The sequence below is a fragment of the Piliocolobus tephrosceles genome, chromosome 15 (assembly GCF_002776525.5).
Source record: "Piliocolobus tephrosceles isolate RC106 chromosome 15, ASM277652v3, whole genome shotgun sequence".
Classification (NCBI taxonomy): Eukaryota; Metazoa; Chordata; class Mammalia; order Primates; family Cercopithecidae; genus Piliocolobus; species Piliocolobus tephrosceles.
In genome coordinates, this window is record NC_045448.1 from 90,143,157 (window position 1) to 90,161,606 (window position 18,450).

General features: G+C 39.1%; 1 protein-coding gene across 1 annotated transcript in view; it reads left to right on the plus strand.

Annotated features, from left to right (window-relative positions):
- The window catches only part of RMND5A (required for meiotic nuclear division 5 homolog A), a 55,097-nt gene that overhangs the window by 11,193 nt on the left and 25,454 nt on the right, over window positions 1-18,450 (plus strand). Inside the window, exon 2 of the mRNA XM_023194877.3 lies at window positions 10,209-10,351. Within this exon, the coding sequence (XP_023050645.1) occupies window positions 10,209-10,351 (143 nt within the window). The remainder of the gene's footprint in view (window positions 1-10,208; window positions 10,352-18,450) is intronic.

An 18,450-nucleotide genomic window follows, 5' to 3' on the forward strand; every position in this document is an offset into this window, starting at 1 on the left:
AAACAAACAAACAAATAAAATCTCGTGCCTGTATCTTTTTTCTTCTCTCTGCAGTTCTTGCCTCATATACTTTGAAGCCTTTCCTGTCTTCTTTATGATAGTCATTGATATTGTTCTTTGCTCCAATAGCACTATTAGTCTGTACCATGTAATTTGGCTCTTAAATATTAACTTTATTTCGTTTTTTCCTCATGCTTGATTTTGCAGCACACTGTGCCTCTAATTTGATGCAGTGGTCTTTAATAATCTCTCTGGATCAGAATGCCTGTCTGTCAATTTACTGTTCTCTGAAAGGTCAGGAGTTGAACACCAAATACCATGCTTTCTTTTACTTTGCAGATTTACCAGCTACTAATATGCGGAAAAAATTTTGTTTTCTGTATCTGTCTCCTCCAGAAAAAAATTGATGTGTTCTATTTGTGCATTTTCTCCTTCCTTTAAGCAGCCGCTGTGTCCTAGGTGCTGAAGTAGCTCACAAGAACCCCAAAGTTTCAGTGTACCGCAGTTTATTTTACTACGGATGAAGTGAAATAGTCCTTTATTTTTAAAAAATACCAACCTTACCTTTTCAAGTTTCAAGTTTTTCTATTCTAATACTTCGCAAGGATATCCATGGTCACCTTGTCAGTGATTTTTGTAGAGTCAGTCTTAGATCTTTTTATCCTTTATCTACTTTATTCCCATTCTAAATTTCTTAAATCTGTGTAGAAATTGATAACATGGGAAAAGTATTTTGAACACTGCTGATGCAGGCCTTCAGCACTCAATAAATGTTAATTGAATCTAAATGTCATAGTTCTCTCTTTTACCTTTTTTTTCTGTTTTTTCTTGGTTTCATTTTGTATTTTAAGGCATCAAGGCTTTTATAAGAGTGGTATATCATAGATTCTCCCCCGCACCAGCCTTCTTAGTGATGCCTAATACTCTTTTAGCTTTCCGATTTTAATGTTTTTATTTAAATAGCTAATCTAGAATGAATTCCAAAGTATATCTCTATGAGGTCTGAGTTTTTATTTAGGTACGGTTAGGTTTGTTTCCTAAATGGATTTCTTCATATTTATCTGCATCAGAACTTGTGTTCCATTTTGCTTTCCACTTAATTCTAAATTTAAGATCTCTGTCCATCTTACGAAAGTGGAGTTAACTTTTTATAACTCAGAAGAGCTCAAATGCAATACATGTAATATTTATAAACTTGGATATTTTAAATTTTTCCTGCCTACAGGATATTCATTAAAATATCAAGCCAGGTCTTAGGGAAATCTTATTTCTCTGAAAATATTCTAGTCTTAAGTGGTGATATTTTCAACCTTTTTGAAAATCATCACCACAACAATACTTTTTAATATTGTGCTTCCCTCTTTTTTTATAGAGTGCTCTCAAGTATGGTGGGTCTCATGTCTCACGTGTTTGACTCGTGGGCAGCGTGTATTTCATGGTGTAATTGACACCTTTAAACTAACTGCCTTTTATAGACCAAATTAGAACTTTTTATTATCTCCTGATGAGCAGACATTTCAGGCTACAACATGGTGTGCTGCCTACCAACCAGCTGTTTAGTTTTAGCAATGCTATCTTTAACTGTGTGTTTGTGCAGTTGAGCCCCCATCCCCCCATATCATAAAAATAAGTGGCAGACAGAAAATTAAAAGTGCAAATACTGAGTAGGGATGAGAAACATACTTGTCAGTGTTAATGATTTATATGTCTTGATTGTATTAAGGTGAGTCAAAATAGTGGGTAAATCTTGTCACAGAGCTGGACACGAGACGTAGGTTTTTTTTTTAACCCTTGTGATCATAGGGAAGAAAGTAAAACAAATGTATGTACAAAATGCTAAAACTGTATTGAAGGTGTAACCAAGGTATAACTAGGGATTTTATAGTTTTTAGCTTTGTGCAAACCGGTCACCCTTTTAATATGTAAGTTTGTTCTACCTTCCTATATTCTGATTTAGAATGTACTTTTGTAGGGTCACATTATATACTAGAGATGTTTCATTGCATCTTTGACAAACATGGAAATAGTTTTGTAAAAAAGAAACTGTCTCAAAAGTGACTTGAGTCAGAGCACAAACCCATTAATTCCTGGGGTTGGTGGGAGAGGTTGTTATTTGGAAGAGAGAAGGAACTGATGCAGGGGGACTCTTTTATGAATGTGTCTTATTTGAAAATATGTGGGCATATGTGTGTTTGTATGTTTGTGTTGATCTTGGATACTGTGACCTTGTTGAACTCTCACCTATTCTTGAATTGTGTTTGTGTGTAGATTCCTTGGGATTTTCTACTTAGGCGACAATGTTGTTAACAATCAGGAACAGTATTATTTCCTAACTTACTTGATATTTGGAGAACTTAGGCTGCAGTGATATTGTGTAGCAGATGCTAAACATTCTGTGAGTGAGTGAGGGATCAGTGAACTGCTGAGTGAAACTACTGGCAATTTCAGAGGGTGTTAGTAGTACCAGACAGTCTTCAATGCTGGGTTTGAAATTGAGATTATGTAATACATAATTAATTATTTTCATATTTATTCTTTTGGTAACTAGTTATTGAATGTGTAGTATATGCCAGTTACTATGCTAAACATTGGAGATTAATCATATTTCCTACTAAAGTTAATTTTGTGGGAGTAATGGACAAATAACTATTTACAACAAAGTGTGAAACTCTGATAGGGAAGTATAAGATGCTATGGAAACATTTTTCTAATTTATTGTTTCTGTGAAACTAGTGGGCATACATCCTAAAATGGCAAAGCAGTGAGGCTCAAGGGCAGAACTTGAAAATTTTGAGAGTGTTGTGCTTAAAATCTGTTTATATAATAAAAGGTGCTGTTCTATTGTATTGAAATTTTTAACTTAATAAAGCAACACAAGTAGATGGTCTACATATGTTGGTTCTTTGCTTGTGTTGAACATGCTAATTCTTATACTTGTTTAATCATAAAAGTGACTTTAAAAAGTACTTGTGACTATTCAGTGATGAGTGAGCGTTGCGTCAGAGCTGTTTCTTTCAGGCTCATGTATTGGGCCTGGGTTCCCTGGGTTTATTACATTGGAAGACACAGTTAGTGCAGGACTTTCTCCTGGATGATAAGTGACCACTGCAGTGGCCAACCTGGATGTAGTTATGGTGCAGATGGCTGTCACAGTTAATTTCCCAGCTTTTCTTCTAGGAACTGAATCCAGTTAGATTTCATTCACATAAAGGTTCTCCTAGAAGCAGGTTGTGTTTTCATACAGAGAGATCAAAAAAACATTAGAACTCTCCTAGTAGGACTTATAGAAGTTTGGTTGACTGTCAGTCTGGTCATTATAGTGATTTTCAAACCTGTTTTTACCTTTGGCTGCTTTCCATGGAATCCATTTGAAAATGCATTAGTGAAATATTTCTCTCTTAACAGGGCTTTCCCAGGGTTCTCTTTCAGATTATTCCATTCTGCTTTTCTTGAGTTTCCAAATACCTTGTAGAAATTATTTTTCCTTGGAGCATTCTGAGAACTCTCAATGTTAATTAATTGGCCATAAACTGCTTGTATCTGTCATTCATAAAATTGAAAACCAAAAATTAGAGGAATTTGTAGATGGTAAAGGAAGAAAAGGAGGTAACAAACAGCACCAAACTCCAGGTATATAAGTTACTACGATTTGAAAATAGCAGCAGATTTCAAGGTTGGTGCGTGGAAGTTCAGTGGTAAATTCTAGGTGACCTCTCTCCTCCTCCTTTTTTATTTTTATCATTATAGTTTTTGAAACCGAGTCTCGAGTCTCGCTGTGTCACCAAGGCTGGAGTGCAGTGGTGCAATCTCAGCTTACTGTAGCCTCCCCCTTCAGGGTTCAAGCTATTGTCTTGCCCCAGCCTCCCTAGTGGCTGGGATTACAGGCACCTGCCCAACACCGCGCCCAGCTAATTTTTGTATTTTTAGTAGAGATGGGGTTTCACCATATTGGCCAGGCTGGTCTCAGACTCCTGACCTCAAGCGATCCGTCTGCCTTGGCCTTCCATAGTGCTGTGATTACAGGCGTGAGCCACTGTGCCTGGCACCCTTTTTATTTTTTATATTTTTCCCAGCTTGTTGTCTGCTGATATAGAAGTAAATGAGTCTGGATGGATAGGAGGTATAACTTTGTTTTAAAAAACATTTTCTTTATTTCCAAAAGAAATCCAGCACTTACTAACAGTCACTCTCCATTCCCACCCTGCCTCCTCTCACCCCGACTACCATTAATCTACGTCTGTCTCTGTAAATTTGTCTATTCTGTACCTTCCATGTAAATGAAATGACACAATATGTGGCCTTTTGTGTCTGGCTTATTGAATACTTAATGTAATATTTTCAAGGTTCATCTGTGTCATAGTATGTATCAGTACCTCATTTCCTTTAATGACTGGTCCATTGTTTATCCATTCATCATTTGCAGGTTTGGTTTGTTACCAGTTTTTGTCTTATGAATAATGCTACTGTGAACATTCTGATTCAGGTTTTTGTGTGGACATGTTCTTTTGGGTATATAACTAGGAGTGGAATTTCTGAGTCATATGGTAACTGTTTAACTTTCTGAGAAACTGCCAAATTGTTTTCCATGGTGTCTGCACCATTTTATATTCCAATAGCAATGGAGAAGGCTTTGAATTTCTCCACATCCTTTCCAACACTTGTTACTGTGTTTTCCTGGTAGCCAATCACAGTGGGCATGAAGTAGTATCTCATTGTAGTTTTGATTTTCATCTCATAAATGACCAATACTATTGAGCATCTTTTTGTGTGCCTATTGGCTATTTGTGTATCTTCTTTTGAAAAATGTCTATTCAAATCTTTGACTTCTTTTTTTTTTTGAGATAGGGTCTTGTTCTGTCATCCAGGCTGGAATGCAGTGGTGCAATCATAGCTCACTGCAGCTTCAACCTCCTGGGCTCAAGGGATCCACTTGCCTCGGCCTCCCTAGTTGCTAGGACTACAGGCATGAGCCACCATGCCCAGCCACATTTTTGTATTTTTTCTGTAGAGACAGGGTCTTGCCTTGTTGCCCAGGCTAGTCTCAAACTCCTGGGCTCAAGTGATTCTCCCACCTTGGCCTCCCAGAGTACTGGGATTACAGGCATGAACGGTGCCTTGTGCTTTGCCCATTTTTAAATTGCGTTGTTTGTCTTGTTATTGTTGAGCTTTAAGAGTTCTTTATATAGTCTGGATACTAGACCCTTTCAGAATGTGATTTCCAAATATTTGCTCCCCTTCTATGAATCATCTTTTCACTTTATTGATAGTGTTTGCAACACAAAAGTTTTTAATTTTGATGAAGTCCATTTTAATTATTTTTTCTTTGATTTCTTGTGCTTTTGGTGTCATATCTGAAAAACCATTGCCTAATTCAGGGTCAAAAATGCATCTGTTTTCTTGCAAGAATTCGATAGTTTCAGCTCTTACATTTAGGTCTTTATTCCATTTTGAGTTAATTTTTATTTTTGTTTTTATTTTTTTTGAGACAGAGTCTCACTCTGTTGCCCAGGCTAGAGTGTAGTGACATGCTCGCGGCTCACTGTAGCCTCGACCTTCTGGGCCCAAGCAGTCTTCTCACCTCGGCCTCCCTAGAAGCTTGGACTAGGGGCGTGCACCACCATCGCCTGCTAATTTTTGTATTCTTTGTAGGGACGGAGTTCTGCCATGTTGCCCAAGTTAGTCTCAAACTCCTGGGCTCAAGCAATCCACCCACCTCGGGCTCCCAAAGTGCTTGTATTATAGGCATGAGCCACTGCATTTGGCTCATTTGAATTAGTTTTTATATATTATGTGATTCTTTTGCATGTGGATATCTTGTTGTCTCAGCACCATTTGTCGAATATGGCTCTAAAAAAAAAAAATAACAATTTTTTTAGTCACTTTATTTGCCATCAATTCAGATACATGTATGTGTTGCACATTTGCAGGCACTATTAACATAAAACTGGAGTATACAATTTGCAATAAGGACTTGGCCTTCCTTTGGGGGCTTATGTTTAGTAGAGACTGATGATGGTATATATACATGGAATTGTTACAATGGGTTATAGTTAAGTGCAGGGGGAGTAGGGGAGAGGGCAGAAGTTACCAGGAATTCAGAAGAGGGAGTAAGTCTGTGGTCAGATGGGTTCATAGAGAAGATGAGGCTATTGAGGTTAGGTATGCTTTAAGTACAGAAAGATCAGAAATGGCCAGAACAGAGCTACTGAGGCAATTAGATGCTTTTGGTCCAAGAAATCTATGAACACCTTTTAAACAGATTTTGAAAATTTCTTGAAGTACCAAGTCTTGTCTTAGCCTAAATTATGTTATTGGAAGTTGGAAGCCTAATTGTGTTATTGAAAATTGGAAACACTTGATAGAAACTTTGTGCAACTGTATTTAGAGATAAGGAAAGCTTTTTTCTTACCTTTTCATTTCTCTCAGTAGTTGTCATTGAACCAGACTTAATATAGTTCCTCTTCACAGTTCCTGTAACGTTTTAGGATTTCTTTTCATAGAACTTTAGAGAAACTATTCTTGTCATCGTCACTGGTTATTTCCACATTGTAAATCCACTGTCCATTCTCAGTCCACATCTTACTTGACCTAGTAGCACATCAACACAGCTGGTTACTCCTCTTTCCTTGACACATTTTCTTCTCTTGGTTTCCCCAACATTATACTTTTCTTGAGTTTCCTCCTCCATCACAGTTAGTGCTTCAGTAGTCTTTGTTAGCCTTCCTTTTCCAGTTCTATTTCTTCCCAGACTCATAAACTTGGTGTTCTCAAGACTCAGTTCTTTTATCACTTCTCTGTGTCTGTACTGACTCCCCCGGTGATTTCATATAGTCCCATGCATTGAGTTTTATATATATATATATATATATGGCAGTGACTCACAAATTTGTATCTCCAGCCCTACTTAACACTGCTATTGAACTCCAGGTTTGTATATCTCACCATCTCCTCCACTTATGCACTGAGGTGCCTACTCAACGTCTCAAACTTCACAAGCCCCAAACTGAACTTTCTCTCTCTCCTCATCCCTCATACCTGCTCAGCCTTTATTCTTTTTTGGCAGGATGGGGAGTTGAGGTCTCGCCCTGTAACTCAGGCTGGAGTGAAGTGCTGTAGCTCCCTGCAGCCTAGATGTCCCAGTATCAAGTGATCCTCCCGCCTCAGCTTCCCAAGTAGCTGGGACCACAGTCATGTGCCACCATGCCCAGCTAATTTTTGTATGTTTTGTAGAGACAGGGTCTGACTCTGTTGCCCAAGGTTGGTTTCAAACTGCTGTGCTCAAGTGATCCTCCTGCCTTGGCCTCCCAAAGTGCTGATTTGTTTTTCGTTTTAATTGAAGACAACTCCATCTTTCTAGTTAATCCAGGCTAGAATCCTTGGAGACATCTGTGAGTCCTTTTCTTCCCTCATGTCCAGTCATGAAATCCTGGACTGAGCCAGTGTCATTTCTCATGTAGATTGCTGCCACAGCCTCTTATTTTCCTGCTCAGTTCTGGTACTCTTGTTGCCAGTTAGACGACCATATTAAAATGTTCTATCAGCCAGGCATGGTGGCTCATGCCTGTAATCTAAGTACTTTGGGAGGCCAAGGCAGGAGGATTGCTTGAGCACAGAAGTTTGAGACCAGCCTGGGCAACATAGTGAAGCCCTGTCTCTGCAAAAAATACAAAAATTATCCTGTGTGGTGGCGGGCGCCTGTCATCCAAGCTACTTGGGAGGCTGAGGTGGGAGGATTGCTTGAGCTTGGGAGGCAGAGGTTGCAGTGAGCCGAGATTGTGCCTCTACACTCCAGTATGGGCAACAGAGTGAGACCCTGTCTCAAAAAAACAAACAAACAACAAAAAAAAAAACCCAAAAAATTTTTTATTAGTTTACATGCCTTCTCTGCTCAGAACCTTGCAGTGGTCCCTTTCAGTCAACGTAAAAGCGTTAAGTCTTTAAAAATGCCAAAGATCCTACCAAACCAGGACTATTATTTCTTGGACCTCTTCTTCTATTTTCCTTGGCCAGAAATCCACTTTTGACATGCTGGCCTCTTTGTTGTTTGAATAGTCTAGGTGTATTTTTGCAATAGGGCTTTTCTCCCCTCAGGCTGGCATGCTTTCCCCAAAGTAGCCAGCCACATGGTAGGTAGTTCCTTCACTTTTTTCAAGTCTTGGCTCCAGTGTCACCTACTCAGTAAAGCCTACCATGCCAGCACTGTTTTAAAGTTGCGGTTGCTCCACCCACACATGCTCCCCATCTCTCTTACCCTGCTTTTTCCCCCCAGGTAGCATGTATCATCTTTTGTCGTCATTTATAGTTTGCTTATTTTGTGTGTTATGTCTCTTGCCAGAAGTTAAGTTCTTGGGAAGGGATTTTTGGTTATTTTGTTTCACTGCTGTACCTGTCACATATAATGAGTGCTCAATAAATATTGGTTAAATGAGTGGGCATCCTCGGGCTGTTGTACTCTTGGGCTCCTTGTTCAAATTCTCAGGTCCCATCCCAGACCTATTGAATGAGAAACTCTGGGGATAGGGTCCAGCTACTTTGTTTTAACTTTAAATGATTCTGAAGTAAATTAAAATTCAAGAACCTCTGCTATATAATGTTGGTTAGGATTTCAGAAACCAGGCCTGTTGCTTACAGGTGGGAATATGTAGATATAGAGGTAAATGACAAATACCATAACTGGATTTGTTTTATCTGTCTCTTTTTCTCCCTTCTCCTTTTTTTTTCCTGCTGTAGGAACAAAATTTGGAGGGAGGTAGCTCAGGGAAAGGATGTAAACTGTAGTAACTTGTGGTTGATCATGTGTGTCAGGGGTCTTCAAAACCACCTTTAGGTTCCAGTGATTCATTAAAAGAATTCACACAATTCAGCATATAATCTTAGCTAAAATTTATTACAGCAAAAGGGTGCAAAGCAAAACCACCAAAGGGAAAAGACTCATGGGGCAAAAGTCCAAAGTTAGGCAGTCCAGAGTTAGGCAGTGGGTGCCCTGGTGGCCAGCCCCCAATAAAAATCCTGGGCACTGAGCTTCTAATGAGTTTCCCTGGTAGGCAACCGTTAACACTTTTCACAACCCATGGCTGCAGGAATTAAGCATGTTCCATGTGACTTCACTGGGAGAAGACTGTTGGAAGCTTTCTCCAAGCCAGGAGAAAGCCAGGTACTCACTGCCCAGCAGGTATCAAAATTCTAGATTCCCAGAAGGAAAACAGATGTTCACCATAAACCACACTGTACAACAGTTTAGGCACAATGAGCCATTCTTTTCAGCTAGGGCAGGGGTCCCCAAACCCCCGGGTATGGACCAGTACCCCTCCGTGGCCTGTTAGGAATCAGGCCGCGCACAGCAGGGGGCAAGTGGCGGTGAAAGAGCATTACCGCCTGAGCCCCACCTGCTGTCAGATCAGTGGCAACATTAGATTCTCAGAGGAGCATGAACCCTGTTGTAAACTGCACATTCGAGGGATCTGGCTCGCGTGCTGCTTATGAGAATCTAACTAATGCCTGATCTGAGGTGGAATGGTTTCATCCCGAAACCATCCCACCCACCCCTCGTCCGTGGAAGAAATGTCTTCCACGAAACTGGTCCCTAGTGCCAAAAAGGTTGGGGAACACTGAGTTAGGGAATGATGGGAACACTCCCAAACTCCCAAGTTTCTGTATGTCAGCCAAGAGGCGACTTTGTAAGCAAGACTCTCTAAGGGTAGCAGTCTATGACCTGCTGTGTTAACTCTTTTCTGCACATGGTGGTATCCAGGGAAGTTTGTTTTCTTCTACTTCTTTATATGGAATATGATGTGTTTGCACTAAATAATCTCTGTTGAGGAAATTTAGTAACAATCAGAACGTTTTGAGAATGACTTGAACAGTGTAACTGGGTTTAATAAGTGAGTTTATTCACTTAGACTTATTTTCTCAAAAATAATAGTGCCTTGACAGTATTATTCACAGTCTGTGCTGGTTTTTGTAATGATAAAAATGATTTCTTTCACAGTAAAATTTTCTTATTTCCCAAAATAAAAAAAAATTATATCTTTCTTAGTATCCATTTGAAAAATCACATCTATGAATGTGACCATCAGCTTCAAAGCAGATGCTGAGTTTTCTTCACTTTTCTTCCATCTTTTATGGTCCAAAAGGCCTATTAGAAACTTGCCATTTTTGGGTTTGTTTTAATGAGTAACCAATCCTTTTTTCTCTTCCTTTTTTAATAGGCCAAGATGCTGAATTATCAGGGACACTTTCACTTGTTTTGACACAGTGCTGTAAAAGAATAAAGGATACTGTTCAAAAATTGGCCTCGGACCACAAAGACATCCACAGCAGTGTTTCTCGGGTTGGAAAAGCCATTGATAAGGTATGGTATTGAAGGAAGTGTTTTGTATTTTTTAGCATCATTCTCTTTCTTCTGTCAGTACTTTGATAACGCTAGCTTTCACAAAGTGTGCTATTCCTGTCATGTTTGCTTTTGATAACTTTTGCAGGTCTAGTTTTACCATGTTATTCTCACTCAAGTTCCCTGTTGCTATTATTTAAAAAATAAAAACAAAATTAAAACTCCCTGCTTTTATAGCTTTGTTGTTGATCCATTTGAATACATGACTAGAGCTCCTAGGGTCGTGATGAATAAAGTTCCAAAGAAATTTTAACCCAATATGTGGGAGTTTGTTTACCAGGAGTAACTTTTCCTAATTCCTGAGTAATTCCCTAGCTGTGACTCTGTCCCTGTTATGGGATGATTAGAATAACAGTCTTGTATCAGTCTCCCCTGCATCATCCCAACTGTTTTCTTCCTATGGGCATCCCAGCTACTTTTGAATTTTGCCTTCTGTGTGAATGAGTGAGTGGGTTGGTTGCTAGGCAGTGAGGCTGGTCACTTTTATTTGATGTTTTTTTTCTTGTGACATTTTTTGAGTAAGCCATCTTTGACCTGGTGGTTATCATTTTTAGTACTGGCGGATTTTATTCATGGAGTTCATAGTCCTATTGGGGCCTAAGAGAAGTAGCGCAAGGTTGCTGTGTGATACCTCTGACTACTTCAGACATAGGGGAGATTGTGACTGGTCAGAGGTGTTTCTCTTCACACATCGTAAACTTCTGGGAGGGTAGGAAGAACTTCTGAGGAGTGCCCTTTGTAGCAAAGGCATCTTCTAAACAGTCCTATGAGTTACTTAGTCTGTACTCACAAGAGTGATAGTTGTAACAGAGGTAATAGTAGCTCATTGAATCTGGAGAGTGGTTCGTGTAACTCATAGGTAGACCCAGCTGTTAGAAATTATCCCGTGAAAAGGCTAGGCTTGATGCTGTTTGAGTCAAGACTATATGCTTATAAGACATTACTGTTCACTGGTAGGTGTGGTATGACAAGACCGTGAGTGGCAGGGGCTCAGAGGACTTGTTTTGGTAGTCGTGGCTTACAGAAGTGTTCGTGACCTTTCAGAAAGTTCTCACCACTCCCATAGTGGTGTGAGGGGTTTGACTTGGCCAAAGAGTCAGAGGTTGGTTTTGGCAGCCACAGGGTTCCAGCCACATTGTTATATCCGTGATGGCAGTCACCAGCAAAGTCTGGGAAGGCAGTGAGTATTCTCTGAAATGGTTTTGATGTTGGGAAGCCTGTTTGGTAACTCCAAGAGAGTGAACACAGTTTTAGAAGTGGGTTTGACATCAACCCTATTTGGTGCTATGATACTTGAAGACTTCAGTTGGTTCCTGGAGTGGTTGTTGGTGTGTGTGAGCTTAAGAACTATGGGAGTGGTGGTGGGACACTTCATTTTCTTCCAGCAGCTGTATCCTTCTAGAATGTGATGGGGCACTTTAGAGATGGTCTTAAATCACTGTGGGTGAAGAGCCCTCTGTTCCACTAGAGGTACGGTAACTACTTGTGGTGTCTAAGAAGATTCAGATTTTGATGTTGACAGTGACCAGGGCATCCTGGTGATTCTAATGGCTCAAAGTTCAGAGAGAACTCCAGTAAGTTCCTGGGGACATCTGCATGACCACCAGTCTGCTTGCAATTATAACAGAGGGTCAGCAATTGGACAGTAGAACCAGAGGTGCTGTGACAGTGAGAAGAGCTAAAGCTTCCAAGGCAGCCAATCAGAGATTCTTGGAATAAGGGGGGATGGACTCAGCAACTATAATTGTAGTGTGTGGGCTACTGACCAAGATCTGGAGCAGTTGGGCAAACAATTCACCAATTATGCTTTCTGCAGCTTGTAGGGTGACCATATATGTCCCCGTTTCCTAGTTTATGTTTGTTGTCCTGTCATGATTATCAGAACCTTCTTTTGCTCTTGTCCTACTTGCTACTGGTGCCTGGCTGAGCATATCTTACTCCAGATCTAGCAGGTCTTTATAGATATTCATAAGGGTTGTCAGATATTTTGACTAATCTTTAAGGCAAAACATTGTCTGGATGTACTTGGTGCCAAAAATGGAAGTATCTTATTGGTAATGGATATCAAGGGAACACATTTATCATGAATAATCTCCATTCTGGCTTATTTGGGCAAGGGGATGTGTTCGAGGTGAAGATTCCTAATTATGTATTTTAATTTACTTGTTGCTCTTTTGAGGACATTATTTTTCATGCCCTTGGAAGTTATAAGGACTTTTTCAAGTAAATCTTTTACAGTTTCTTTCAAAAAATTGGGGTGTTTTTGTTTGTTTTTGTTTTGAGATGGACTCTTGCTCTTTTGCCCAAGCTGGAGTGCAGTGGCACGATCTCAGCTCACTACAAACTCTGCCTCCCAGTTTTAAGCAATTCTCCTGCCTCAGCCTCCTGAGTAGTGCCCAGCCCCAAAAATTGTTTTATGTTCCTGTGAAAGTAGTTTTGGTTCTAGGTGACCTGGATTCTGTATTCTTCTCATCCATCATATGAAACTGTATTATTTAGTCTGCAGGGCATGATGGCTCACAGCATTTTGGGAGGCTGAGGCAGGCGGATCACCTGAGGTCAGGAGTTCAAGACCAGCTTGGCCAACATGGCAAACCCCCGTCTCTACTAAAAATACAAAAAAATTAGGCACATTCCTTTAATTCCAGTTACTCGGGAGGCTGAGGCAGGAGAATCGCTTGAACCCGGGAGGTGGAGGTTGCAGTGAGTCGAGATTGCACCACTGCACTCCAGCCTGGGCAACAGAGCGAGACTCCATCTCAATACATACATACATACTATATTATTTAGTTGACACTGAATAGTGTTTGTGGTACTGTAGTCTACCGCCACAGAGGAAAGCCTGGATCTTTTAACTCAGTTCCCTAATATCTTTCAGTATATTTTCTCCCCATATTTTTGGCATCTACTTGGCCTCAGCTGAAGAGGAAGCTATTTCCCCAATAGAAGTACCTAGACATTGTGAATGGGCTTCTCACATACATGAGGAATTCCGTGTAGGCTGTGTCACATAAGACTCCATTGACTTGTTAAGTCCTCCAGGAGTTCTTTGAATTTGAACCTGGTAGTTGTGTAAGCTCTGGGCAGCCTGTTGTAAAGGCTGGGTGGACCTGAATTGGTGGTGACCAAACAGGATAAAGCTGAATCCACTGTGGCACAAGACTTTCAAGAACCACACCAAACAGACCTGAGTAATAAACTGGAATGTCCATCAGCCTATGCGTACCACTTTATGAACACGTGCTCCCATCCTCACAGGATGAGGACAAAGAAGCCAGTGGCTCCTTTATGAGCAGGCTGGTTTTGAGTGAGAAACAGTACATTTTAGTCATGCTCAGTGATATTTTTTCTTTTATATTTTAATACTTACGTTTTAAAGTTCTCTACATCATGTCTCTGAAAATGTAAGCAGAATAGAAGCTTCTGGTGGTGTGAACCAAGATACTGTTTGGCTTTTAATTATTATGAGCAGTGTCTCGCTCTGTTGCCTAGGCTGGAGTGCAGTGGCACCATTACAGCTCGCTGCAGCCTTGACTTCCCTAGGCTTGACTGGTCCTCCCACCTCAGCCTCCCAGTTCCAGCCAAGTAGCTGGGCCTACATGCACTTGCTACCATGCCCAGTTAATTTTTTTCATTTTTGTGTAGAGATGTGGTCTTGCAGTGTTGCCCAGGCTAGTCTTGAACTCCTGGCCTCAAGTGGTCCTCCCACCTTGGCCTTCCAGTGTTGGGATTATTGGTGTGAGCCACTGTGCCTGGCCCATTATTTATTTTAAATAAGTAATATTTGCTCTGTGACAATTTTTTTTTTTTTTTTTTTTTTAGTAAAGATAATGTATTGGGCCGTTCTTAATTTCCTCTCCCATTTTTAGGTAATCTAGAATTTAGTCCAGTTTAGGGTATTTTGTTCAGTATTTTATTTAGTCAATTGACTTTTAAAGTTTACTTCCTAAGAAAAGTCAACAAAAATGATTATTGCTTTAGACTTCTAGGTATGTGTGCATATGTGTTAAATAGTACTAAATATTTTAATATATAAAATCTGATGTAGTATAATTAAAAGTTGACCACATAGTACATGTCCCTTATAAGATTGCTGTTTTGTATACATAAAATAACTGGAAAAATTCTGAGGCTACATGAAAGAAGTTTGCTGGAATAGACACTGCTTGTTATAAAGTAAAGGTAATTGCTATCTTACATTTGGCTTGGAAGAATGGGTAAGATTTAGAGCAGCAGAACAGTGAGATGAGATTTTTCCTTGAGACTGGAAAAGGGCAAAATAGCAACTGTGAGAATATGCCTGACTCATGTTTAAGATGCTTCAAGATTGACTTGATTAGAGTGAGTGCTCCTGTTGGTAATAGGGAAAGGCAAATGATGAAAGGCCTAAGAGGTGTGAATTTGATCAGATGATGAAAGTAGTTGAAGGTTTACTTGACCTCATTAAATAGGATGAAAACAGACTAAGTAGTAGTCATAAGTAGGAGGATAATGGCTATCATATATTGAGTGTTGACCGTGTTCCAGATACTGAGCTAAGTGCTTTACATACATTTATATCCCATGATGCGGGGACATTATTCCCATTTTATATATGAGGAAACTGAGACTCAATGATAGGAAATAACATACCCCAGGTATATAATTTGAAAGTGGTGGATCAAGGTTTGGAAAAAGTTTTCACTCAAGAATCTGTTCTTAAACACTGTACTATAATAGGAAATCACTGAGGCCATTGCAGAACTGGTAATGTTGAAGGGAAACAATAATAGTTAAAAAAAATTTTAAACCTCATTGTCTAAGCATATATTTTGCCACTGGGTGGAGTATCTACATTGGTGAGGCAAAATGCTGACTGTATTAAGGAGTGAATGGAATAATGGTATAAAAAAATGACATGTAGAATATTTTAAGATAGTTCTGGGTGAGCAGTCCAGAACTGACTTTTATGTAGGTATGGGTGTGGTAAACAAGGTATGTGTGTTGGGTAGAGAGGGACAGAAGAACTTAATATCCATTGAACTGTGCTGGCTAATCCAGTCGGCAATTTGCATTTAAGTGCTTTTAAATTAATGAATATTACTATGTCTGTATGCTTTTGTGTATTTGTTTTTATTTATATTTTCTAATAAGGATTTTTTAAATACAGAAGCAGAAGGTTTGGTGGCAACCTGCCTCTCAGATTCACGTTTGGTCAGGTTTGGCCTGGCTCTCAGATTCAGCTACTGTGTATTAAAGGTTTACTGATAGATGGATACTCATAGAGGTTTTCATGTACATTATTTACCTTAATCTTCACCAAACACTTGTAAGGTCAAGATTATTGTCTCTAGATACAGATGTGAAAACTTAGATGTGTAAGGAACCTGCCTGAAGTCACAGAGCTGGGATTAAAAACCCAGATTTTAAGATTTAGAGGAACCTTTCTCAACTGGAGGTTCTTGAGATAATTCATCCCTAGTGCCCTGAGGGTGCCCACTTTACGCATGAATTTCTCTCCTTTCCATAGAATGGGAAGAGATACATGTCATACTTGGGAGAATTAATAAAATAGCCACAGAAAGGCAGATAACTAATAGTGGAGGGATAGGGATGCAAATGGGACAGAAAGGCCTGGCAGAGTGGTTTGGCACATTACTCCCTGACTTTTTTAAATAAAGTAATAACATAGCAGTGTGAATCTACCTTTCTCTTAATGTTGATAACCAAAGAAGAGGTATAAATACCATGAGGAGAATATGGAATGTCTGCATCAAAAAAATGCATCTACAAAATGCTGATTATGACACACTACAAAGTTTATTTTCCAGCCCTTGGTTTGTAAAGCACTGCTGTCTGGTATATGCCTCAGTATGGGTTATTTCGTCATAGGACAGGTGCCTCATTATCAGCTTTACTAGGTATTGTAAAATTTTCCCCTCAAGGGTTTATACCAATTTACAGCCCTACCAAACACGTATAACAACACTTCCCGCTTCCTCATTTCTCACCTACACCTGGTATTATCAGACTTCAGATGTTTAAAGATTAATCAGATGGGTGTGAAGTAGTATCTAGTTGTACTAATTTTGCCTTTCTTTGACCATCTTGAAGGTGGGGCATCTTTTCATGTTTAACATTAGGAATTTCTTACTTGTGTATTTCATGTTCTGTCCATTTTTTCTGTTGTCTTTCTTATTGAGAGATGTGTGTTTGTTTCAAACTCTTCTGAATACTAATCTTGTGTGGTTTGTATGTGAAGTAGCTATCGTCTGTTAGTCTGAGGGGAACCAGAATCCAGGTCTTCTTACTCTGTTAAGTATCCTTTGCTGTCTACCTCTCACTGCTAAACCAGATTAACTGGATGCTTAAAAGGGAAATTAATTCCTGGTAGTTGCAACAGTAGCACATTGTTGGTTCATACACTAAGTTTTCTTCAAAGTAGATGGAGAAGTTTCAAAATACATGTTAATGCTATTAGGGAATTGGCACTTAGGAATTAAATACTGAGTTTTACTGTATATTGTTACCACTGTCTGCTCAGTCATTATAATTTTATAGAATATATTTGAGAAACGGATTGGTTTTTGATGGTAAACAATGAAAGCCATTCTGACTGATTCTGACTGATGTTCATGATATGGCCAAAGAGTTAGGGTGGCCTGTTTAGATCTCACAGTTTCATAGTGATGTTGTATCAAAGTTATTTACTCCTCTCCTGCCTCAGCTTCTAGATTTAGTATGTCCTGGATTTCTCCTTCCAAGTCAGAACATCCTCTCCGGATGGACACACCCTTGGATGTGTGCTTTTTTGCTTTTGGTTCTTGTTTGGATCCTTTCTTCCCAATTAAGAACAGGATGCCAAAGCTTTTCTTTGCTTAAAAAATGTGAAAAGAAAAAGTATAGTAAGACAGAAGATGTTAATTATAGATGGCATTTCTCTTCATTAGCCACTTCTTGGGTAGTTTGCAGTGCTGTGGATTTTCTGGACAGCCATGCAAACGAGTTTGGTTACCTAGCAACAGAAGCTGGAACTAATGCCAGCTCTGATGCAACAGTGAGAACCTGCAGTTATAACAAAAGGAGTTTGACTTTGTATTGCATTGCCTCAACCTCTGTATATTTTATAATCTTAGCTTTAATTTTTAATGCATGTGACCAGAAAATAAGCTATGGAAGTTTACTTATCTACCTCAGTAGTTTATACTGAAAAATCAGAATGGTAGAAGGGAGCTCAGAAGTGTCCAGAAAACAATTGAATGCATTGCTCATGCTTCTTTTCCAAGAGCAGCAAATAAGTTACAAGCTTGAATATAGTTAGATTTTGAGTGTAAGGGTGTTTGACTTTTCTTATCTATGTAGTAGTGACCATAGTAAGCTTTAAGAAAATGGAGGTATACATAGGGCATCGTTGTAAAACTTTGTAGCAAACCCAAAGAAAATTGTTTAAATATTAGACTCTTTTTGTAATTTTCTAGGTGATCAATATTTACTTTTGATATGTATATTAAGGAAAGAATTCAAGGGATTATTTTGTTTGATGTGAGCAGATACTGTCAGATGGTAGCTTATTAAAATTCTGACCTAACATATATATATTACCAGATAAAATTGTTTCAACGTGATCTGTGCTTTGAGCTGACCAGCGTGTCTTCCAGAGTTGTTTTATTTTATTTTTTCCTAAGGAATAGGTACTAATAAATTTGTTGTTTGGGGAAAAATCATTAAATGAATAAGTAGAAACCTGAAGGTTGTATTTGGATTTAATGCAGTTGATAAGATAATGAGATAACTTTCTTAATTAATCTCTTGATTCTTTGCTTATACTGTGCATTTAGACATTTAGGGAATTATAGGCAGGTTCCTAAGTTTGTAATAAATTGTTGTCTTCAGATCTTTAGAAACCCATTCCTTTATGCTTCTGAATGGCCCTTTGGGAAGTAGAATTTGGGAGAGAATAACATTGATCAGCCTCTGAGCCTCTACTCCAGAAGAGGCAGAAAGTAATACCACCTCCAGTGTTCTAGTTGTTATAGACAGCATAAAGATAAAATAAGTTACTTTAAAAAAAAAGATGAACT